This window comes from Antennarius striatus, chromosome 24, assembly GCF_040054535.1.
Source record: "Antennarius striatus isolate MH-2024 chromosome 24, ASM4005453v1, whole genome shotgun sequence".
NCBI lineage: Eukaryota > Metazoa > Chordata > Actinopteri > Lophiiformes > Antennariidae > Antennarius > Antennarius striatus.
In genome coordinates this window covers 8,300,984-8,318,464 of record NC_090799.1, presented here as the reverse complement: position 1 = coordinate 8,318,464, position 17,481 = coordinate 8,300,984, and the positions used below count along the sequence as shown (strand labels likewise).

The window sequence follows — 17,481 nt, the reverse complement described above, 5'->3', positions numbered from 1 at the left end:
TTTTTATTTCTCTTCGGCTCACCTTTGTTGACTATTTCTTTCCCACTCACACACTATACTGCAAATTTAAAACCACATTTTTCTGACCTGGAGGATGAGCAACATCTATAAAGTGATCATTTAATGGAATCTTTCCCTTAGTTAGCAGCTGTTGTTACACCTCCTCACCAGTTGTGTCGCTGTGGGGTCGAGTGGCGTAGAAAACAGTAGAATGACACAATGAATATGATTCCAGATGAATGAATGAATGAATGTTGTGAACATGAACTAATTCGTTTGAATGTATGAAATTTTGAAAAACAAAATTCAATCTAGCTTTTTTTAAAAAATGAAATAAAGATTCAACACCAGGAGCTGTGACTCTGTTAAATCACTACAGCCGTAGTAAGTAGCTAAAAGCTAACGCTACACAACCAATAGATGTAATGTTCTTAATAAAGGCTTAAAGGTTCTTAGAGGTTAATTAAGTTAATTAAATACTTTAAAAATTACATTTTCTATAAATTAAGGCTGTGTTTGTATTATACCTAAACGGGTCAAATTGACATGAATCTGCTGACGTCATCAATTGAGCCTTTTCTTGTCCCTATGACTTCATTCTCAGTCACCAGTGTATTTTTCCACGTTAATATTGTTAATACTGTGAGCTTGTATATGTGTGTGTGTCTGTCTGTGTGTGTGTGTGTGTGTGTGTGTGTGTGTGTGTACGTGTGTGCGTGAGAATCAGTATCTCCAGGTGAGTCACAGTTGCTTTCAACGAAATGCAAATGTTTGTTTTTTCCTGACAGATTTTCTGCTGGAGATTCTGGATCATTTATTTTCCTCTTTATTTAAGGTTGTTTTTTTTTTTTTTTACATTTTCTCAATATAATAAAAAACAGTTGGGCTTTTATTTTATTCTCTTACCTCACGCAGCAGCGAATTTTAATATGATTGTAATCCTCCAGGGTGCACAGCGAAATACAGATATTTACAAAGCTGTTGTTGCGGAAGCGAGTGCTTCCTTAAGAGGCAAATTAAGAACAAATTGCTAAAGGAAAAAAACAATATCAGTTTATGCTTTTCTGCAAATATGATAAATTTGTTCTGCTGCATGAAGTCTCATCAGTAGCAGCAACGTCATTCCTTACAGATTCCTCATTAAACTTCCACCTCCTCTGACGGCTGCGTCCTTTGCCTCCATCTGTATCTGAGTTTACGGAGGAGTTTGCTTGCAGGATCCGTGTACTGCCTGTTGGCCAGGCCGAGCACCAGCGGCACTACAGCCATGCTTCCGATGCCGGTGCACGACAGCACGATGTGAGTGTTGGAGCTCCACCTGGCATCCCTCAGCAGGAAGGCAATGCAGACGTGCATGTAGATGAGGTAGGGGACCCAGCAGGCCAGAAAGGTCAGCGACACCGCCACCACGCAGCGGGTGTAGCGCAGATTTAACCTCTGCTCCCGGTCTGACGCCTGACTTCCACGCTCTACCGAACGATGGAGGCGACAGATGTCCTTCAGCTGACCTCTGGTGATCCATAAAACACGTCCCGTCATGCCGGCAATGATCAGAATAGCAGGCAAAACCAGTCCGTACACCTCCAGGTAGATGAACGCGTTAGGGAAGACTCGCCTGTACGAGCAGCAGGTTTCATTTGTGGAACAGTTTGTCAATTGGCTACTCGCGCAGCAGCTGTTCCAATCAGACGCCGTCCAGTTATTCCAACCAAAACCAGGAAGCGATGCGAACAAAAGTGGCGGCGCCCACACGGCCAGCAACGCCAGAGGGAAGCTGCGATGCATCCATAAGTTATTGTAATGCAAAGGGTCCACGATGCAAATGTAGCGCTCGTAGTGGACCATGACCAGATTGAAGAGGAACGCCAGGAAGAGGAAGTTGGGGAAGATGTGAGCGACCATGCAGGAGTCAAAGGTCAACTCGCGGTTCAGGCCCATGAGCGGGATGAAGGGCAGCGCCACACCCGTGCACAGGTCCGCCACCAGCAGGCTGAGGAAGAAGTAGTTGGGGGTGTTGTGGAGCTGGCGATTCCAGGCGATGCCCAGGATGATGATGAGGTTGGCCAGGATGATGGAGGTGGACAGAGGGATGGTGATGGAGTAGATGAGCTGCTCCCCAGACAGCAAAGCTTGCTGGGAGTCGTTGTCTTCCATCATGTGTAGCGTGAGCGGCGGGATTTCACTTCCATGAAGGCACGACTGTCCTGAAGGGAAGGAGAGACACATTAACAAATAGAATTGTGTGTGTGTGTGTGTGTGTGTGTGTGTGTGTGTGTGTGTGTGTGTGTGTGTGTGTGTGTCTGCTCTTTGGTTTGGTTGGAATTACACTCAAAAAAAAAAGAAAAAAGAAACACCTAAAATAACTTTAAAACTAGGTTGAAGGATGTGGACAAACAGAAACCATTATTTTTGGGATTTCTACAACTTAATTTTTTATTTTCAGATAATTTTTTGTTTCCTTAATTATGCAAAAACTAGTGAATTGATTCCACAAAACTGCTTTCAATGCCTATTTGGTCTTTTTGTATCAGCTGCTGTAACTCCATTGCATTCTTTACTTGAAATAAACCTTTTATCAGCCTAAATTTTCTCGAACAACAGAACAGACAGAACAGCTGCGGTGTTTCTTTCTGTCACCTCTTGACCGTGGAAACAAACCTTTTGTTAGCTCACAGCCGAGATAAGAGCGCATGTTAATGGATGTGAGGCTTCTGCCATTCAACAATTCATCACCTGTTACACCTCGCTTTATATGTGGTGTTTTTAAAAGTTATGCATATCCTGGAGACTTAAAACACAATCAACACACTTGTATATTTCATATTGTTTCTATAAGTGCTTCATAATAGATGTCTAGCGTAAGATTTTTAATATTTTTGCATCATTTGCAGACATGCAACAATCATTAATCTGTTGAACTGAGTGTTATATGTGACAACAACCTTATAAACATTGCTGCACGCCATTACTGAGGTCGTCTGCATACATTATATACAATTAGCGAGCATACAAGCTCAATAAAGGGGACTTAATGGGATCAAAGTGCTGCTACTGTCTCACAAAGTACTGCCTTTGAGGGTCTTTAAAAACAGGTAATTGGTGTTTCAACACTCAGGCTTGATTTAATGCATTCTATCTGGTTGTGTGTGATTTATGGGTGAAAATAGAAGCTTTTTCATGCATCAAAACAAGCATCAGTTATACTGGAAGCTATATTTTATCACCTAAATAAAAACTTTTAACTAACAGTCCGTTCCCGGTAACATAGGAGATGTAAATAAATAAATAGTTACTTATCCCACATGTCCTGATAAATAAAGTCCATCACCTGCATGGCACGTCCACCAGATGAAAAGCAGCTCCTTATCTTAACTGTTAGGATCCAATTTGGCTGCAGCCACCTTTTCAAATCCTCAGGAGAACGAGAGAGAAGCCAAATGCAAGGCTGCTCCTCTCAGACGCTCTGAGGGGGAGGTGTACACTGGAGGAGGAAGAGGAGGAGGAGGAGGAGGTGGCAGCTGAATTGAATGTTTGCCCTTTCCTGAGAGGCGAGCTGAGGATGATTTCCACTCACATGCACTCCGTCCTCTGTGGATTTGTCTTCTATGAATGGAAGAGGATGGAAAACCGTTATCTCTGCATTCTCAGATGATAATATTCCAGCTGCAGAATCAGCTGTAATGCTGTGGAATTTCCAACACGCTCCATGATGGTCTCCAGAAACACCTTTTATGAAACACACCATAAATACAAGTCAGAGGTGAATGCATGAGGAGAAAAAACATTTAAAATTCAGTAAAAAAGAGCTACCCTATAAGGAATAAATGTCCTCTTTCCTCCAAGGGGTTTATAAATAGATTTGTATATTTTAAATTAAAAATGATAATTTTAGTATTATATTGAAGCTGCAAAGGCACATTCTTTAGGAATGTACACATTCACTATAATAAATCTACTGTAATCATAATATATAACTTCTATCTCATTTTTACATTGACGTTGCCACCATTTTACTGTAAGACATTAATATAATAAATGACTGACGTCAATACTGTAAAGGTTTACCATCCTTTAAGTAGGTTAAAACAAATTCCAAAGCGTATTTGTTCTTTTCTATTTGGCCTGAACATATCCATGTACCGACGCTGACGTCACAGCTCATAACAACTGTCACGCGCGGCTGATGGAAGGGCGCGCGGGTGGCCAAACACGGAAGACTCCTTCGCTGATAGCGCGCGACAGAGCCGGAGCTGCTGGAGATGGACGAGCTCCGGTCAGATAATGGCTTTAAACACAAACGTTCCTGCGCCTGCGAGACACAACGCAGGGCAGAACGAGCTGGACACGAAACCACAACATCCCCCAAGTCCCGGAAGGAGCATCCCGGCTTTCCTGGAAACTAGCAAAAAAAAAAAAAATGTAAAAAATTTAATTATTTTTTTTAATGAAAAATAAACTAATAATAAAAACAAGTGAAAAAAAGTAAAAACAAAAACAAACAAGCAAAAGAAAAAAATCCAGATATAATCTGGATTTTTTTTTTTTTTAATACAAAATGGGACAAGTTAGACTGATATCATTGCCAGGTCTCTCACTGGTTTATAAACTGTGCCAAAAAAGTGGATTAAAAATAGTACAGTACACCCAGTGTTCCCATTAAATCTGAAGAACAAAAACATGAACATTTATGCAGTAAAAGGCCACTGAATACCCCTGAGTATTAAATTATAAGAAGCAGAAAACAGGCATTCACACTATATTGTGGGAATAAAGATGTTTAAAATACGTTAACGTGTATTCATCCCTCTGCTGAAGCTGCAAAGTGTGTTTTATTTTCTCCTCTTCCATCATTGTATTTACCTTGGCAGCAGCACCTGTCCCTCTGCTCAAACCATTTGCTGTTGTCATCGCAGAGAATACGAGCTGTGATTTAATGGACCGGGCCTCGGCTCTAAAGGTGATAATCCTCCAGGCCTTTCCGAGCTTTTGTCTTCACGCAGCATGACCTTTGAGGCCAAACACTCCCCCTGTGACAGACGAGGAAAATATCCTTCCACCCAGGCTTTGCAGCCGAAACATTGATTGATTAGTTTCGTGCAACAATATATACATGTGTTCTATGTTTGGTGTCCGTCTCCTGACTCGCTGCACCTCCTTCCTGTCAGGATGAGTTTACATGCATGTAAACGAATGAAGACATGACTCCATGAGATGAGAATCCAGGAGCGAGGAAGAAGCACTTGTGCACAGGATACCGGTGTTTTCTCACAGCGACGAACCGAGGAGGAAAGGGGGGATCCGAGGGAGAGAACAATAACGAGGTTCAAGGAGAAGAAGCTAGTTTTGGTTTTCAAATTGCTGTGTTGGAATGTTATTCCTTATCCACTAGAGGAAGTTATTTATCCTCTTATTTTATTCCAGTTCCAAAAGAACCATCAGATCTAAACGTAAAACATTTTTATCTCATTTTTTAAAACTGCCTTCCTGCTGCTTTCAAAATGAAGGCTAAACAACTTCAAGTCATAAATTTTTACAGTGAGGCGCATCTTTATCTCTAACGTCACTGACCCATAAATGACTTTTTTTTAAATTTTTATCCTAAAAGCCTTCATCTTATCAAAACCGCCCTACAAACAAAATCAGATGTTCTACTAAATGTTTTCCTCTAATGCAGCAGAGCTTGAAGTGTTTCAAGAGGTGAGGATGGACATTAGCCACAAAACTATTGGTCGCGTTTACCCAGAAGAAAGTATATTATTTATTATTTTGTATTTACACTTGAGTTTGGAACACATCTGACAACATAATTCAAGAGTGAACAATCTGTTTGGGAGCTGGAAGACCACACGCACACAAACTGACACTTTTTTTTAGGCCACCAAAAATCTCTAAACAGAAAAAGGAAATACTTCTGTTCCGTCTTAAGCAACTTTGCTAAAAATGCTTTGGACAGATTTTTAAAAGTGATGTCACAGGGACTGTAAAGTTTGAATATTTCTCTGTTTACACTCAGATTCCAGGACTAAAACACACTCAGGAGAACCTGATGAGGAACAGCTTGTTTTAAAGAATCCAATGTGAAGCTCATTTGATAATTAAAATCCTGAGAAGGGGAACGTCTTCCCCTGGTGTTAAAAAGTCTGTCGTTTCTCCTGAATAATTTCCCCTCCTCTTCCTCCTGCTTCATTTTACCGATCGGGTCTTTGGAGGCAGAACACCTTCACCTGGTTGTCCCCGGAGGCAGTCACCGCCAGAGATGCTTCCCTGGAAGGGGATAAGGAGACGTGGTTAAAACAATTATGGATCCAACGCTTCCATCCGAGGCGACGCGAGCCAAACTCCTACCTGTTGAGGGTGAAGTCCAGGATCTCTGCGGTGTGGCCGTTGTACTCGGACACCATGCTGCCAGATCGGGCGTCCCACAGACGCAGCGCTCCGTCTAAGCAGCAGGTGGACACCACAGAAGAAGACTCCTCCCACTGCAGGTGAACGATGCCGGCCTGGAGGAACACAGAATCAGACATTACAGGTGTAAAATCTTCCCTCGCCAGGCGATTCGTAATGCCATTCCTCACAAATAGTTCCCGTCTCCTTCCGCTCCTCACCTCGTGTCGGCAGCGGTGCCTCAAGACCTGCGTAGACAGGTCGTATATGGCGAGCATCCCGTCCAGGTAGGCCACAGCGATGAGCGGCAGACTATGGAAGACGAGACACTCGAATGTTAATGGAATGTATAGAATAAAAAAAAACTTTTGGGTAAATTCCAATGGCATCTAGATGATGGATTTCAAAACTATTCTCTCACATGTTGCAGAATCCAACAGATTCCACTGAGTTGGATTCTTCTTCTTCTGCTCCTTTAGCTTTGCCCCCCTCCACGGAGAACGACCCCAAAACCTTTGGAGACGCGTCGGAATCAGATGAACACCTCACTATGACGAAGAATATTCTCTAGTCTTCTACCACACTCACCTTGCCCGTGTTGGTGTTGATGAGTTTGGCGGAACCGTCCACCGAACCCGTCAGCACCAGGGAGCCGTCCTTGTTGCACGCCAGGCAGGTGAGCGCCCCCTGGTGTCCGTCCTGACCTTTAATGACGTGGATGGCGTTTCCCTGTTTCAGATCCCACAAACGCACAGTTCCGTCGTCATAACCCACCACAGCCCGTTTTCCTGAAGAAAGAAATCAAACCCAGATTGTAGTTTATGACCCTTTAAAAGTGACTCCTTGACCTTAAGTTGTGCATTAAAAGCCTGGGAGTTTTCCCCTCGCTCACCATCAGGGAGGATTTTGCCATTGGTGGCCTGGTGTGCAGAACCCTGGAAGGTTTTACAGTCTCCTGAAGGGATCTTCCACATCCACACGTTGCCATCGTCTGTTCCTGCCAGCAGCACTGGAGCGCGGGGATGCCACTCCAACCACTGCGGAGGAAGAAGGGCAGACAACCGCCAATTACACATTACGGTTTTCTAACAGCAGATATAATTATCAACTCAGCAGTCGTGGTTAAGGAAAGGGGGAGAATGTGTGATCATTTACTTCTTCCAAAAGACCATAAATTCTCAACCTGAGAGGTCATCCTGCTCTGTTGTCATAAATTCCTCCACTCCCAATAAAAGACTTTACACCAGCACTTTATGGATACACAAGCCAAACAGTACGTAAACATTCAAGCTGACGCAGCACAACTTTGAAACACACACATCCTCCGTGTTAAAATGCTTACCTCCAGATCTCCGACTTCGAAGGACCAGATCTCTTCTTTGGTTTCCACTTTCCAGGCTTTGATTAAGCCGCTCATGTCGCCTGTGGCCACCAGGGAGGAGTCATGGCTGAACACGGCACACGTCACAGAGTCTTTGTGACCTGCCAGCACAAAAGGAGAAATGATTGCACCATCAGCCTCTATTTTTTTGTTGTCGATCACTAATACTCACCTGTGCACTCGAACAGAACTTCTCCATCGCTCACCCTCCAAACATAGGCCTTGTCATCCTCCCCACCAGTTACCGCCATGCTGTTAGAGACAGGATCCAAACTCACACAAAACACAGAGCCTGGAGAAATGCAAGGAAGTGGAATTTAGAAATCAAAGAGGCTGAATCTTCCTGGTGTTAGGAGGGACCGTTCATGACAGGACTCTACCGGTGTGTTTGGAGAAGGTGAGCTCGCTGTCATCTTGCTCTGCCTCAGCCTCCATCTCGTCCTCGGTCTCCCAGCCTTCGTCATCTGCGTTTCCAGGATCTTCAAAATCGACGTCCCCCAAGTCATCAGCCAAATCATCTGACGAGGAGACAGAGAGGAAGGTAAATAAAATAGTTCAGCTCGTCTAATTCCCAAGGGCAAAACAAATGTCACTGGAATAGCTAAGAGTTAAACATAACTTCCATCCCACCTGGACAAGGCTCAGCATCGTTTAGGTCGATGACTTCAATGATTTCCTCATCTCCATGGAGCTCGATCGCATTTTCCCCCGTGTTATCCATGAAGTTAGCAGGCTAGAAGCTACTAAAACAACCGAAAACTACCGCTGCGGGTGAAGCTAGCTGGCCCGATGTAAAGCTAACTCACTTTTAGCTCTTTCTTGAGTCTGGTGTTGTTTAAAAAGTACAGTTTGGCTCTAAATTAACTGTTAAGTATATTTAAATTAAACGCTGAAAGTGACGCCTTCTGCCTCCCCGTGTTTTCCTCATGCTGCACTGCCTGACGAGGCAGACGCAGGATGATGACGTAACGATGCTGTTTATTTACGCGACCGCAAGATGGCGGCGTTGTTCAAAACGAATTCGTGAGTATTTTCCAAATTCCACTTCTTGCAGCTGGAGCTGCTTTAGTAACATGTTTTATTATCTGTTATGTTATTTATTAACATTATTAAAAACTACCATTACCACGGAAACGTTTTTAACTAATGTAAAAAAATGTCTGTAACTCGACTTGAAGCCCACTAGTAGTACCTTTGATCACTTTCATGCTACAATAACATTTCAGTCGAGGTTATAGTTTTCTAACAATCATACTAACCTAATTTTGTGTTTATCAAAATTTATTTTGTATTTGTGTTCTAAAGTTAATATCCCAATTTATGCACAGCAATCATAATAAACCAATCTAAATTATGCTATTTACCTGACTTTAGCTAAAATATGTCCCTTTTTTAGCATTAGCTACTTTTTCTGTGCGTTTATTTAGTCAACAAATGATTTTCTCCAAAGTCACACTTCAATTACGTTATTTCTGTTTAGTTGTACACGTATTACTATGTTTTGACATCTTTGAGATACCATTACAGCATTGTGTGCTATATAAGGCGCACCTTAAATCCTTTTCTCAAAACCTGACCTGCAAAACCTGCAACAGTGCGCCTTATAGTGCGGAAAATACTGTACTTGTTGTAGACGAACAAGTTGTACTTGTTGTAGTACTTGTTGTAGACAAATCTGTCCTCACAATTGCTAACAGGATCTTGCAATGTGCTTTAGGTCCTACTTTTTTTTTTTGTTGTTGCTGTTTTTAGCCCGGAAAGCAAGTCTTTGCATGTGCAAAATTTCTTGCTCAGTCACTCACTACTAAAATATCGCCAAGGAGTTCCTCGTTGTGTGATTGCAGTAATATGTCCTCTTTCTGTCTGTTGGTGATTTATTTCCTCCTCCTCTCTCTCTCAGTGTGATTATGCTCTTATTTAGGGTTATTTGTGAGTTGTAGTAAACCACAGGAATAACACTAGAAGCTCAGTTTGAAAAGTAGGCCTCCTCTCTTCCTTAATCTCTCCATCAAACATTCTCTAGCCAGAGATTTTATTTTATGAACACTTAACACAGTTTGTCTACTTCAGGTTTTTTGGGTTTTATGTCTTGCTATATGCTGCTGGCAGGGTTTGGGGAGTACATGCCCAAATAACTTTTACTGGCTGTCCAAGCCTTCCATTTCAAGCTTTCTCTGGAAAAATACAAGCATGTCATGATGTGGTGAGATGTGGAAACATCGCGGTGTATGTTACTGAGACATTTTCAATTTGCAGTCGGTAAGAGATTCATAAACTCTCCATTCAGTCATGAACAACGATGGAAGAGGCCGTCGAAGTTTCACGTTGGAAAGTCAGATGACATTAGCTGGTTATAAATGCTTTATTTCATTAATTTGTTCCTGCAGTTTTTCTGGCTGCTTAGCAGGCAAAAGGATTCATTCAGCTCCTGTTCGCATGACTTAAAACAACATTGTCGGATTAATTTGGGATTATTAATCATGTGTTTGGACACTTTTACTACAGTGGGTGCAGATTGATTTGGAAGGTTGATACAAATACCAGTCCAAAAGCTGATAATTTTTGTTAGAATAATATTAGCTTATTTTCATACCAAACTGTGGTAAAGTAAAGTCACTGCTTTCCAAGAAAAAGTCAGACAGCCCATCATGAGACACTAAAGCCGAGACTTAGAGAATTCTTTGGGGCTTAGCAGCTTCTTGAGGCAGTGTGGTTCATAAAAATAACTATCCACAAAAATTTAAATAAATCCTGACTGGTCATATCAAAGGTCGACAATGTGAGTGGATGAAGTCTGTCTGATTCAGGTTTATGTCTAGCAAGGAGCTCAGAGTGTTTGTACAGTTTCTATTTAGGAGTAATGGGACATAACATCAGGATTATGAGCTGGTTTTTACCTTAGAAAACATGTGATTCAGTCCCCTGAGCCATCAGGACATCCGTTGATGCATAAAGAGAAGTTATGTCACTTCTATTACTCATTTAATTGGTCTTTTCCTGTGTTGTTTGCTTCTGCTACCTCTCAGTTACTCATTTTTAAATGACAAAACATCATTTTTACCTAAATCTAGAGGTAATACAGTAAGTATGATGCCTTCAGGTACAGTGGCAGACTGGAGGTTTTCTCCTTCTCCTTTTTCAGTTTTCCTTCGAATGTGCATTATTTTTCCCCCAGACGCTCTGGAGCAACACTTTGGGTGGGCTCCTCTTTGCCGCCATCAGGACACCAGAAACCGAGAGCGACCCGTCATAACAACATTTCTCGGTTTATCACTTCGGCAAGCTGGTTTATGTCTGCGAAACAGGGATGCTGCTGCTTTATAGGCACACACACACACATATGGAAACTCGTACACTGCCTGACCGAGACAAGGAGGCATATTCGGCTCTTTTGTGTGTGTGTGTGTGTGTGTGCGTGCGCGCTCGGTGTGTGTGCACTGCATGCACCTTTACACACAGTATCATTAATAAGGCCTGGGAGCTGTTACTGTGTGAGAGGTAATTACTCCATGAAGCTCAGCGAGGCTTTGATGGAAAGTTTTAGACCAACTGGCTCGACTGTAAGAAGCCTCGACTCGCCTTCCTTTTTAACTAGAACCCTTTATGGCATTCGTTTGCTCTCTTTTTCCTGTGTAAACGCTCCACTTTCATGGCTTCCTGGAAAGATTTCCACATCTGATCTGAAAGCCCGGGCCTCTGAAATGGCGCGATAACGCTGATTAATATTGCACCGTGCCGTAGCTACACCGTCCAAGGCGCTGTGATATTTAGAAGTGTTTTCTTTCTCCCCGGTAAAGAAAAAAGCCTCTTTATGATGCTGAGGTCGGCCCGCTTTGTCTGAACGCTGCGTCTGACTCATGTGGGATCCTGTTGGGTGAGATGACAGCTGCCTTTCTCAAACCACTAACAGCCGGTTGTGTGTGTACTGCAAGAGGTCTGGTCCACAGTCTGTGTGTGATGTGTGTGCTGTGGTAGCAGGGCGGTAGTTTTGCGCTTGCCTGTTGACTTTCTAGCCCAGTTTGCTGCTTTTCCAGCCGCCGGCTCAAAACGTGGTGTGTATTTGGAACGTCATAACTCAGAATTTTTTAGCCAGGGCCATGTAAGGTGCTTTTGGTACAGATGCTTTAAAGGCGCTGCGAATAAGAGATGGATGCAAAATAGTTAAACTAACATAATCAGCGATTTTGGCAACTGTGATGTTCTTTGAATTGCGAATGCGGCGCTCTGGTGGCAGTATAAACGAATCTAATCCCTCCTTTGACATCACTGCTCTGGACATGCTCACACACACACACACGCACGCACGCACGCACGCACGAACGCACGCACGCACGCACACACACACACACACACACACACACACACACCGGCACATACACACACATATCTGAGCGTGTTAGCAGACAAACAATACACCTGTGTATGTGCAAGACCAATTCGTGCAGGAAACATGCATTCATTTTCAACGAAAGACTCACACAAAAATGTGCTAAAGTAATAAACGACTTTCACAAACATTATTCTGTGAAAATCAGTAAATTAGGATGTTAGCATGTCATTAGCATTTAGCTTTAAGCGAGAGATTGCTAAATTCAGCCTGACAAACATTTGTTTGTTCACCTTCTTAGTTACTTCTGATGTAATAAATGTTAAAATATACATAAAATCTAGAGTTTATGCAGTTTTTGCAGGTTGTAACCAACACACACATGTAAACACAAGTCTCTCCTGTGTATACATGAAGTTGTGTGTTCACCTCCGGTGCACGCAGAGGAAGACAGACGTAATGTGTTTATGCCTAAAGAGCTTACTCAAGCATACCAAACAACATCAGGGATGCCTCTAAGACCTTACATAACCGAGGCTTCATAACTCATCCACATAAATAATAATCCTCCGTTGCCATGGATCAGGCGTTCCCGACGGGCCTCCTGGTGCTCTGAACCAGGAGCGACCTTCATTAACATTGATTAATGGGAGTTGAACCCCAGGAGTGCTGGGACGGGACAAAGTTAGAGATGATGCTGATGCTGATTTTCACGCTTTGGTCATGTTTCAGGTTTGGACTACTCCATGAGATCGCTGTGAGACCTCCCCCTCAATAAATCCCTGGTCCAAAAGACAAAACAATCAGAGCGGATTGGCTCAGAGGAGGCAGGGAAGGCATTCCATGTCGTATCGAGCAAGAATTTTGCCACCACTGGTTATGGAAACGGATGAATAATGGAGGAAAGTTTAGCAGTGGGGGTATCGATCGATTGCCTTCTACGACTGGTGAATGTTAAAAGTCATTACAGCCAATAGCAGACATGAAGGCTCCCGTCAGATCCCCCGTCGGATCCACAGTCGTTTCCAAGGATCAATTAAAGGGGCAATTACAAGATATTTGCTTCCGACTTCATGAGATCTACCACACATCAAATGATCGGTGCGGTTTGTGTGGTCTGGATTAATAATTCAAAGTCACTTTGTGGATTGAGATTAATATACATAATATATTATTATGGATTAAGTTACCAAGCGATAATTTAAGTACGTTCTTAAATGGTACGTAAATGCTTTTGTATATCTAAATATTATATAAGTATTCTAGTAATCTGTTTAAGTCACCCGTCCACCATATTTTTTTTAGTTTTTAGCATAACGTAACGTCTTGTTTCTATTTCTGCTAATATTTCATTTAATTTAATATCATCCATGAGGGGTGGTGATGGTGGCGGAGCATAAGTCAAAACCACTTGAATAGAATTTCTCAGAATCTGGGGAAAAAAATTTATTCATTAAAGTTTTATGTTGTGATTCCTTTTATAACGTAGGACACGCCCTGAGACTTTTCTCTTCGTAGTAACCTTCCATCCCCATCACAGCACCCCCCCCCACCTCCCTCCTGCACAAATCGCGTTCCGTCTGACATAATCACATTCCCATCGCGCTGAGACCGCCCCTGGTCGGAGTTGGGGCGCTCCATGTGACGCTAGAGCTGTTACAAAAAAAAAAAAAAAAAAAAATCCAGTATGGCGGAATCTGTCAGGAGATGAATTTCTTCGTGCCTCCCCCCCCCCTCCTTTCCTTCGCCGAGACAAACATGGGAGGGAAATAAAAGATCTTGCGGGACGCATGGAGCGGGGCCGTGGAGGTGAGCTGCCGGGGTGTTTGTTCAATGTAAAGCCGAGCATGATGTTGGAGGATGATGAGGATGAGGATAATGATGATGATGATGATGATGATGCACGGACGGGCTTCATCAAAACAATGTCCGGCTGAAGTTTCCACTCCGCGCTTCGGCTTCCCGGTTATTTTGCGCGGCTGTTGTCGGGAGTTTCCTCCGCGTCGCGGTGAAGGTTCCACTTTAAACGGCGGGTTGAAGGCATGAGAAACACGCGGCTCCCCGCGCGGTGGCGGGCGGGAAGTGTGTGGATCATAAAGGACCTGGCGAGCTTTATTCCGCCGATTGTTACCGGACTATTTTTAGTGCGCGGCCGAACCGAACCTCGAGCGTCGGAGGCGACGGACGCGTCCCCGACGCGCTTTCTGTGGCTTTATTCTCGAGTTAGAGGTGAAGGTGGGGGGAAAATGCGTAAAAAATGAAAGCGCAGGCCTGCGTAAGTGTGCGAGTGAATGGCACGGGATGGGCGGTGGTGATTCTCTGCATGCGTCAATCTCTTTTTTTTTTTGTGAATGGGGGGCGCACGGAGCGGTGGAAGCGACACCAAAGCAGCGCGTTACGCCCGATGTTTGGGAGCATCGAGCGGTTTGTAGCAGGAGCTGTTGATCCTTAGACCGTCTTCAGATACGTGAGGGGTGGATGGGGGGGGGGGGTCAACCCACCCCCACCCCCCTTCTTAAAGCGAGTTCTTGAAAAGTAGTGCAGGTTTGAACCCATTTCACGGATTTAGGGCTCGCCTGCCCAGATCTGTCGCCCCACATCAAGCTGCCTCTCTTTGGGGACAATGGCCTGGATACCCCTCCCAAGACAGACGAGACGAGATGCCCCCCGGGAGAATGGAGTTGAACGAACCCCCCCCCCGGAGTGTCAGCTACTCCTCATGACACCCCCCCCCCATCCCACTTTGCTTCGCCTTACTTTTTCCACCACAAAGCACAAGTGTGTGTACTCTGTGCAGTGACCGACTTTTTTTTTAGGGGGTGGGCAATTTGTCCTGGGGCTTCCACAGTCGGCCTCTCTTGTCTTGATACCCCACCCCACCCTTGAGCAACAGACTGGCGTGCATCCATCCCACTACACACACACACACACACACACGCACACATACACTCCCTGTACCCCCATACCCCCACCTTGACCCCGGGCACTATTACCCCATCTATTTGTGGTGGTGCAGTCGTGATTGCATCTGACACGTCTGCCCCAGGCGGGATCTCTCCAGGCCGCCTCCCAAAAACAAAGAATTTATTTCCAAGGCGACTCCTCGCCCGTCCGACTCGTTTATTCAGCATCATTTTCCACTGTTTTCCTTCATCTTGGAAAATTCGTCTTCGCCTCGGACAGGAAATTTATTACCCGATTGGTTTCTTGCAGCGTAAGCTCAAAAGGGGAGGGGGGGGCTTAAGGTTAAATCTAGTATTTTGATGTTCTTGGCAGCTGCGTGTCTATACCTTTAAAACAACCTGGGATGAATGTCAACATTCTTTGGATTTACCAGTTTAAAAAAGAAGAAATGAATTCAAATAAATGGGAATATCTTTATTCTATTAGTTGATTAATTTATAAATCATGTGACATTACTCAGTTATAACATTTTAAATGGAAATCTCTAAATATCTTTGGACTGCTAAATGATTATCGATAATTTAATATTGTCCAGACTAATCTTAATGCAGGCTCGGATTGTTAAAATCATTAAATTTGATAGATTTCAATTACAAACTGTCTAATTTAAAGCTGCAGATGTTATTAATCTGAAGGAAAGCAGTCACACAATCCTCTTCTCTCTGATAGGTTGGTGCCGGTGCTAGACAGTGAGCTGCCATTCTGATTGGTGCAGCCAAATCTGAAGCTTCATGGGGATTGGTTGCTGCTTGCTGGACATCTGCTTCCTGTTTCCATCCTTGAGGGATTCTTGAGGACCGTCCTGATTGTTTGATCAGCCTTAAAACACACACCCAGTCACACACAAACACACACACACAAACACTCCAAGACATCCAGGCAAGGGAACAAGCGTCCTGATTGGTGCTTTTTAAATCAAAGAAAACGCTCGTCTGTTTGGGCGGTCACCAGCCACACCCAGCCGACCTGTCAGTGATGACATCATCACACAGCCATCAAGGTAAGCTCTATGTCGCTGCTATGACGCACCTCTGACGCGTCACGTCTCATTTGACCACAGGTAGAATCAGAATCAGAGAATCAGAATCAGAGAATCAGAGTCTTTATTTGTCATACTGACACACGTTTACATATGACAGTACGAAATACGTCTCTGAAGGTCCCAGTAAGCCCGGTTGATGTAAGTTAAAATGTAAGGTAAATTGGAGAACAGAGAAAATAATTGTAAAGTGTAAATTGAAAAGTGTCTGAATAGCAGTGTAGCAGCTAAGTATGTGGGTGCTCCATCTATTGCACTTGATTGAAGCACCATATTGCACCAGATCCCCGTGTATCTGTGGTGACACTCGGGGCGTCATGAGGGTGACTACAGAGCACCACAGGAGTTCAGCTGTCTAACAGCCTCTGGGAAGAAGCTGTTCCTCAGCCTGGTGGTCCTGCTCCGAATGCTCCGTAGTCTCCTGCCTGAGGGGAGGGGTTGGAACAGAACAGGTAGTGCGTTCTTTTACTTAAATGCAGCATTTTCAAATTATTGCTGCATTTAAATGCCTTGAATATCGGTTGCTGACATTTAAATTTTTGATTTTTTATCCCAAAGTGGTGCAAATCTGAAAAAAATCCAAAGACTGAAGTTAATGTTCGCCTTCAGATTCCTTGTTAGGACTGTAGTTTTGAAAGTGACAGCGGAGCAGCCGGAGGACGACGCTCCCATCCATCACCGCTGCCGAAACACTTCGGGAATCTTTAGCGAGATGTTTAAGTGTTGTGTGGATTAATGAGGATCCAGCTCCTCTCTGCCGCGGTGATGTACGTGAACATATTGAGCGCAAGACAGATCTCGGAGTGCTCAAACATAGCAAAACATTTTAATCCTGTCTCGCTGCTCTTAATTGGCGTTATTCAATATGAATGAGCCGAGAAAGTCGTTAGGGGTCGACTTTTTTTTTCTTTGACACCCGATCGAGCCGAGTCTAGTAGCTTCATTTGGATTTTCTGCGAGCAGCTGGCGGATGAGGAGGCTCGCTTCCTGCCCGGTGCGGTACCTGGTGTCGGCTGTGTTTGCTTTGTACACCTGGGAGTGTGTGCACTATAAATACCACAGCTGTGGTAACCGCCGGCCCTCCAGAGATGTGGATGAGCCGCCCTGAGGCTTCCAACGTCTCCATCGCCAACACCAGTGAACGCATCGCGGAGGTAATCTCTCAGTCTGCTGCACATTTGGCTGCTGTTTAAGTTCAGATCAACGATTCTTCTTCCTCCTCATCTGATGTACGAGTAACTCACAACGTGGACGTTTCTTCCTGTAGTCCTGCTCCATCAATCCTTCTTTTTCTCCAGTCTTGTGACAGGAAAAAAACCCACTTCTTTTTAAACCCGGACAGTCCTTGGTTTCTTCCCTCTTCCTGCTCAAGGTGAAAGGTCAAAG

General features: G+C 43.9%; 3 protein-coding genes across 3 annotated transcripts in view; 1 reads left to right on the top strand and 2 right to left on the bottom strand.

Moving 5' to 3' along the window:
• Positions 1–909: 909 nt before the first annotated feature.
• Positions 910–3,636, bottom strand: LOC137591596 (G-protein coupled bile acid receptor 1). Its single transcript, XM_068309692.1, has 3 exons — positions 3,575–3,636; positions 3,329–3,481; positions 910–2,204 (listed from the first exon to the last, which is right to left on the bottom strand). The coding sequence occupies exon 3, from the start codon at positions 2,155–2,157 to the stop codon at positions 1,141–1,143; it is 1,017 nt and encodes a 338-aa protein (XP_068165793.1). The 5' UTR covers positions 2,158–2,204; positions 3,329–3,481; positions 3,575–3,636; the 3' UTR covers positions 910–1,140.
• Positions 3,637–5,736: 2,100 nt separating this feature from the next.
• On the bottom strand, positions 5,737–8,705 carry aamp (angio-associated, migratory cell protein). The gene is made up of 10 exons (XM_068309494.1): positions 8,396–8,705; positions 8,146–8,283; positions 7,938–8,057; positions 7,727–7,866; positions 7,277–7,421; positions 6,973–7,172; positions 6,806–6,897; positions 6,606–6,696; positions 6,346–6,500; positions 5,737–6,264 (listed from the first exon to the last, which is right to left on the bottom strand). Exons 1-10 carry the CDS (start codon positions 8,484–8,486, stop codon positions 6,189–6,191), a joined length of 1,248 nt encoding a protein of 415 aa, XP_068165595.1. The 5' UTR covers positions 8,487–8,705; the 3' UTR covers positions 5,737–6,188.
• A 4,704-nt stretch (positions 8,706–13,409) lies between these two features.
• Positions 13,410–17,481, top strand: part of LOC137591173 (histone deacetylase 4-like) — a 44,069-nt gene continuing 39,997 nt past the window's right edge. The window contains exons 1-2 of the mRNA XM_068308990.1: positions 13,410–13,901; positions 15,726–16,056. Of these exons, the coding sequence (XP_068165091.1) occupies positions 16,032–16,056 (25 nt within the window). The 5' untranslated portion in view covers positions 13,410–13,901; positions 15,726–16,031. The remainder of the gene's footprint in view (positions 13,902–15,725; positions 16,057–17,481) is intronic.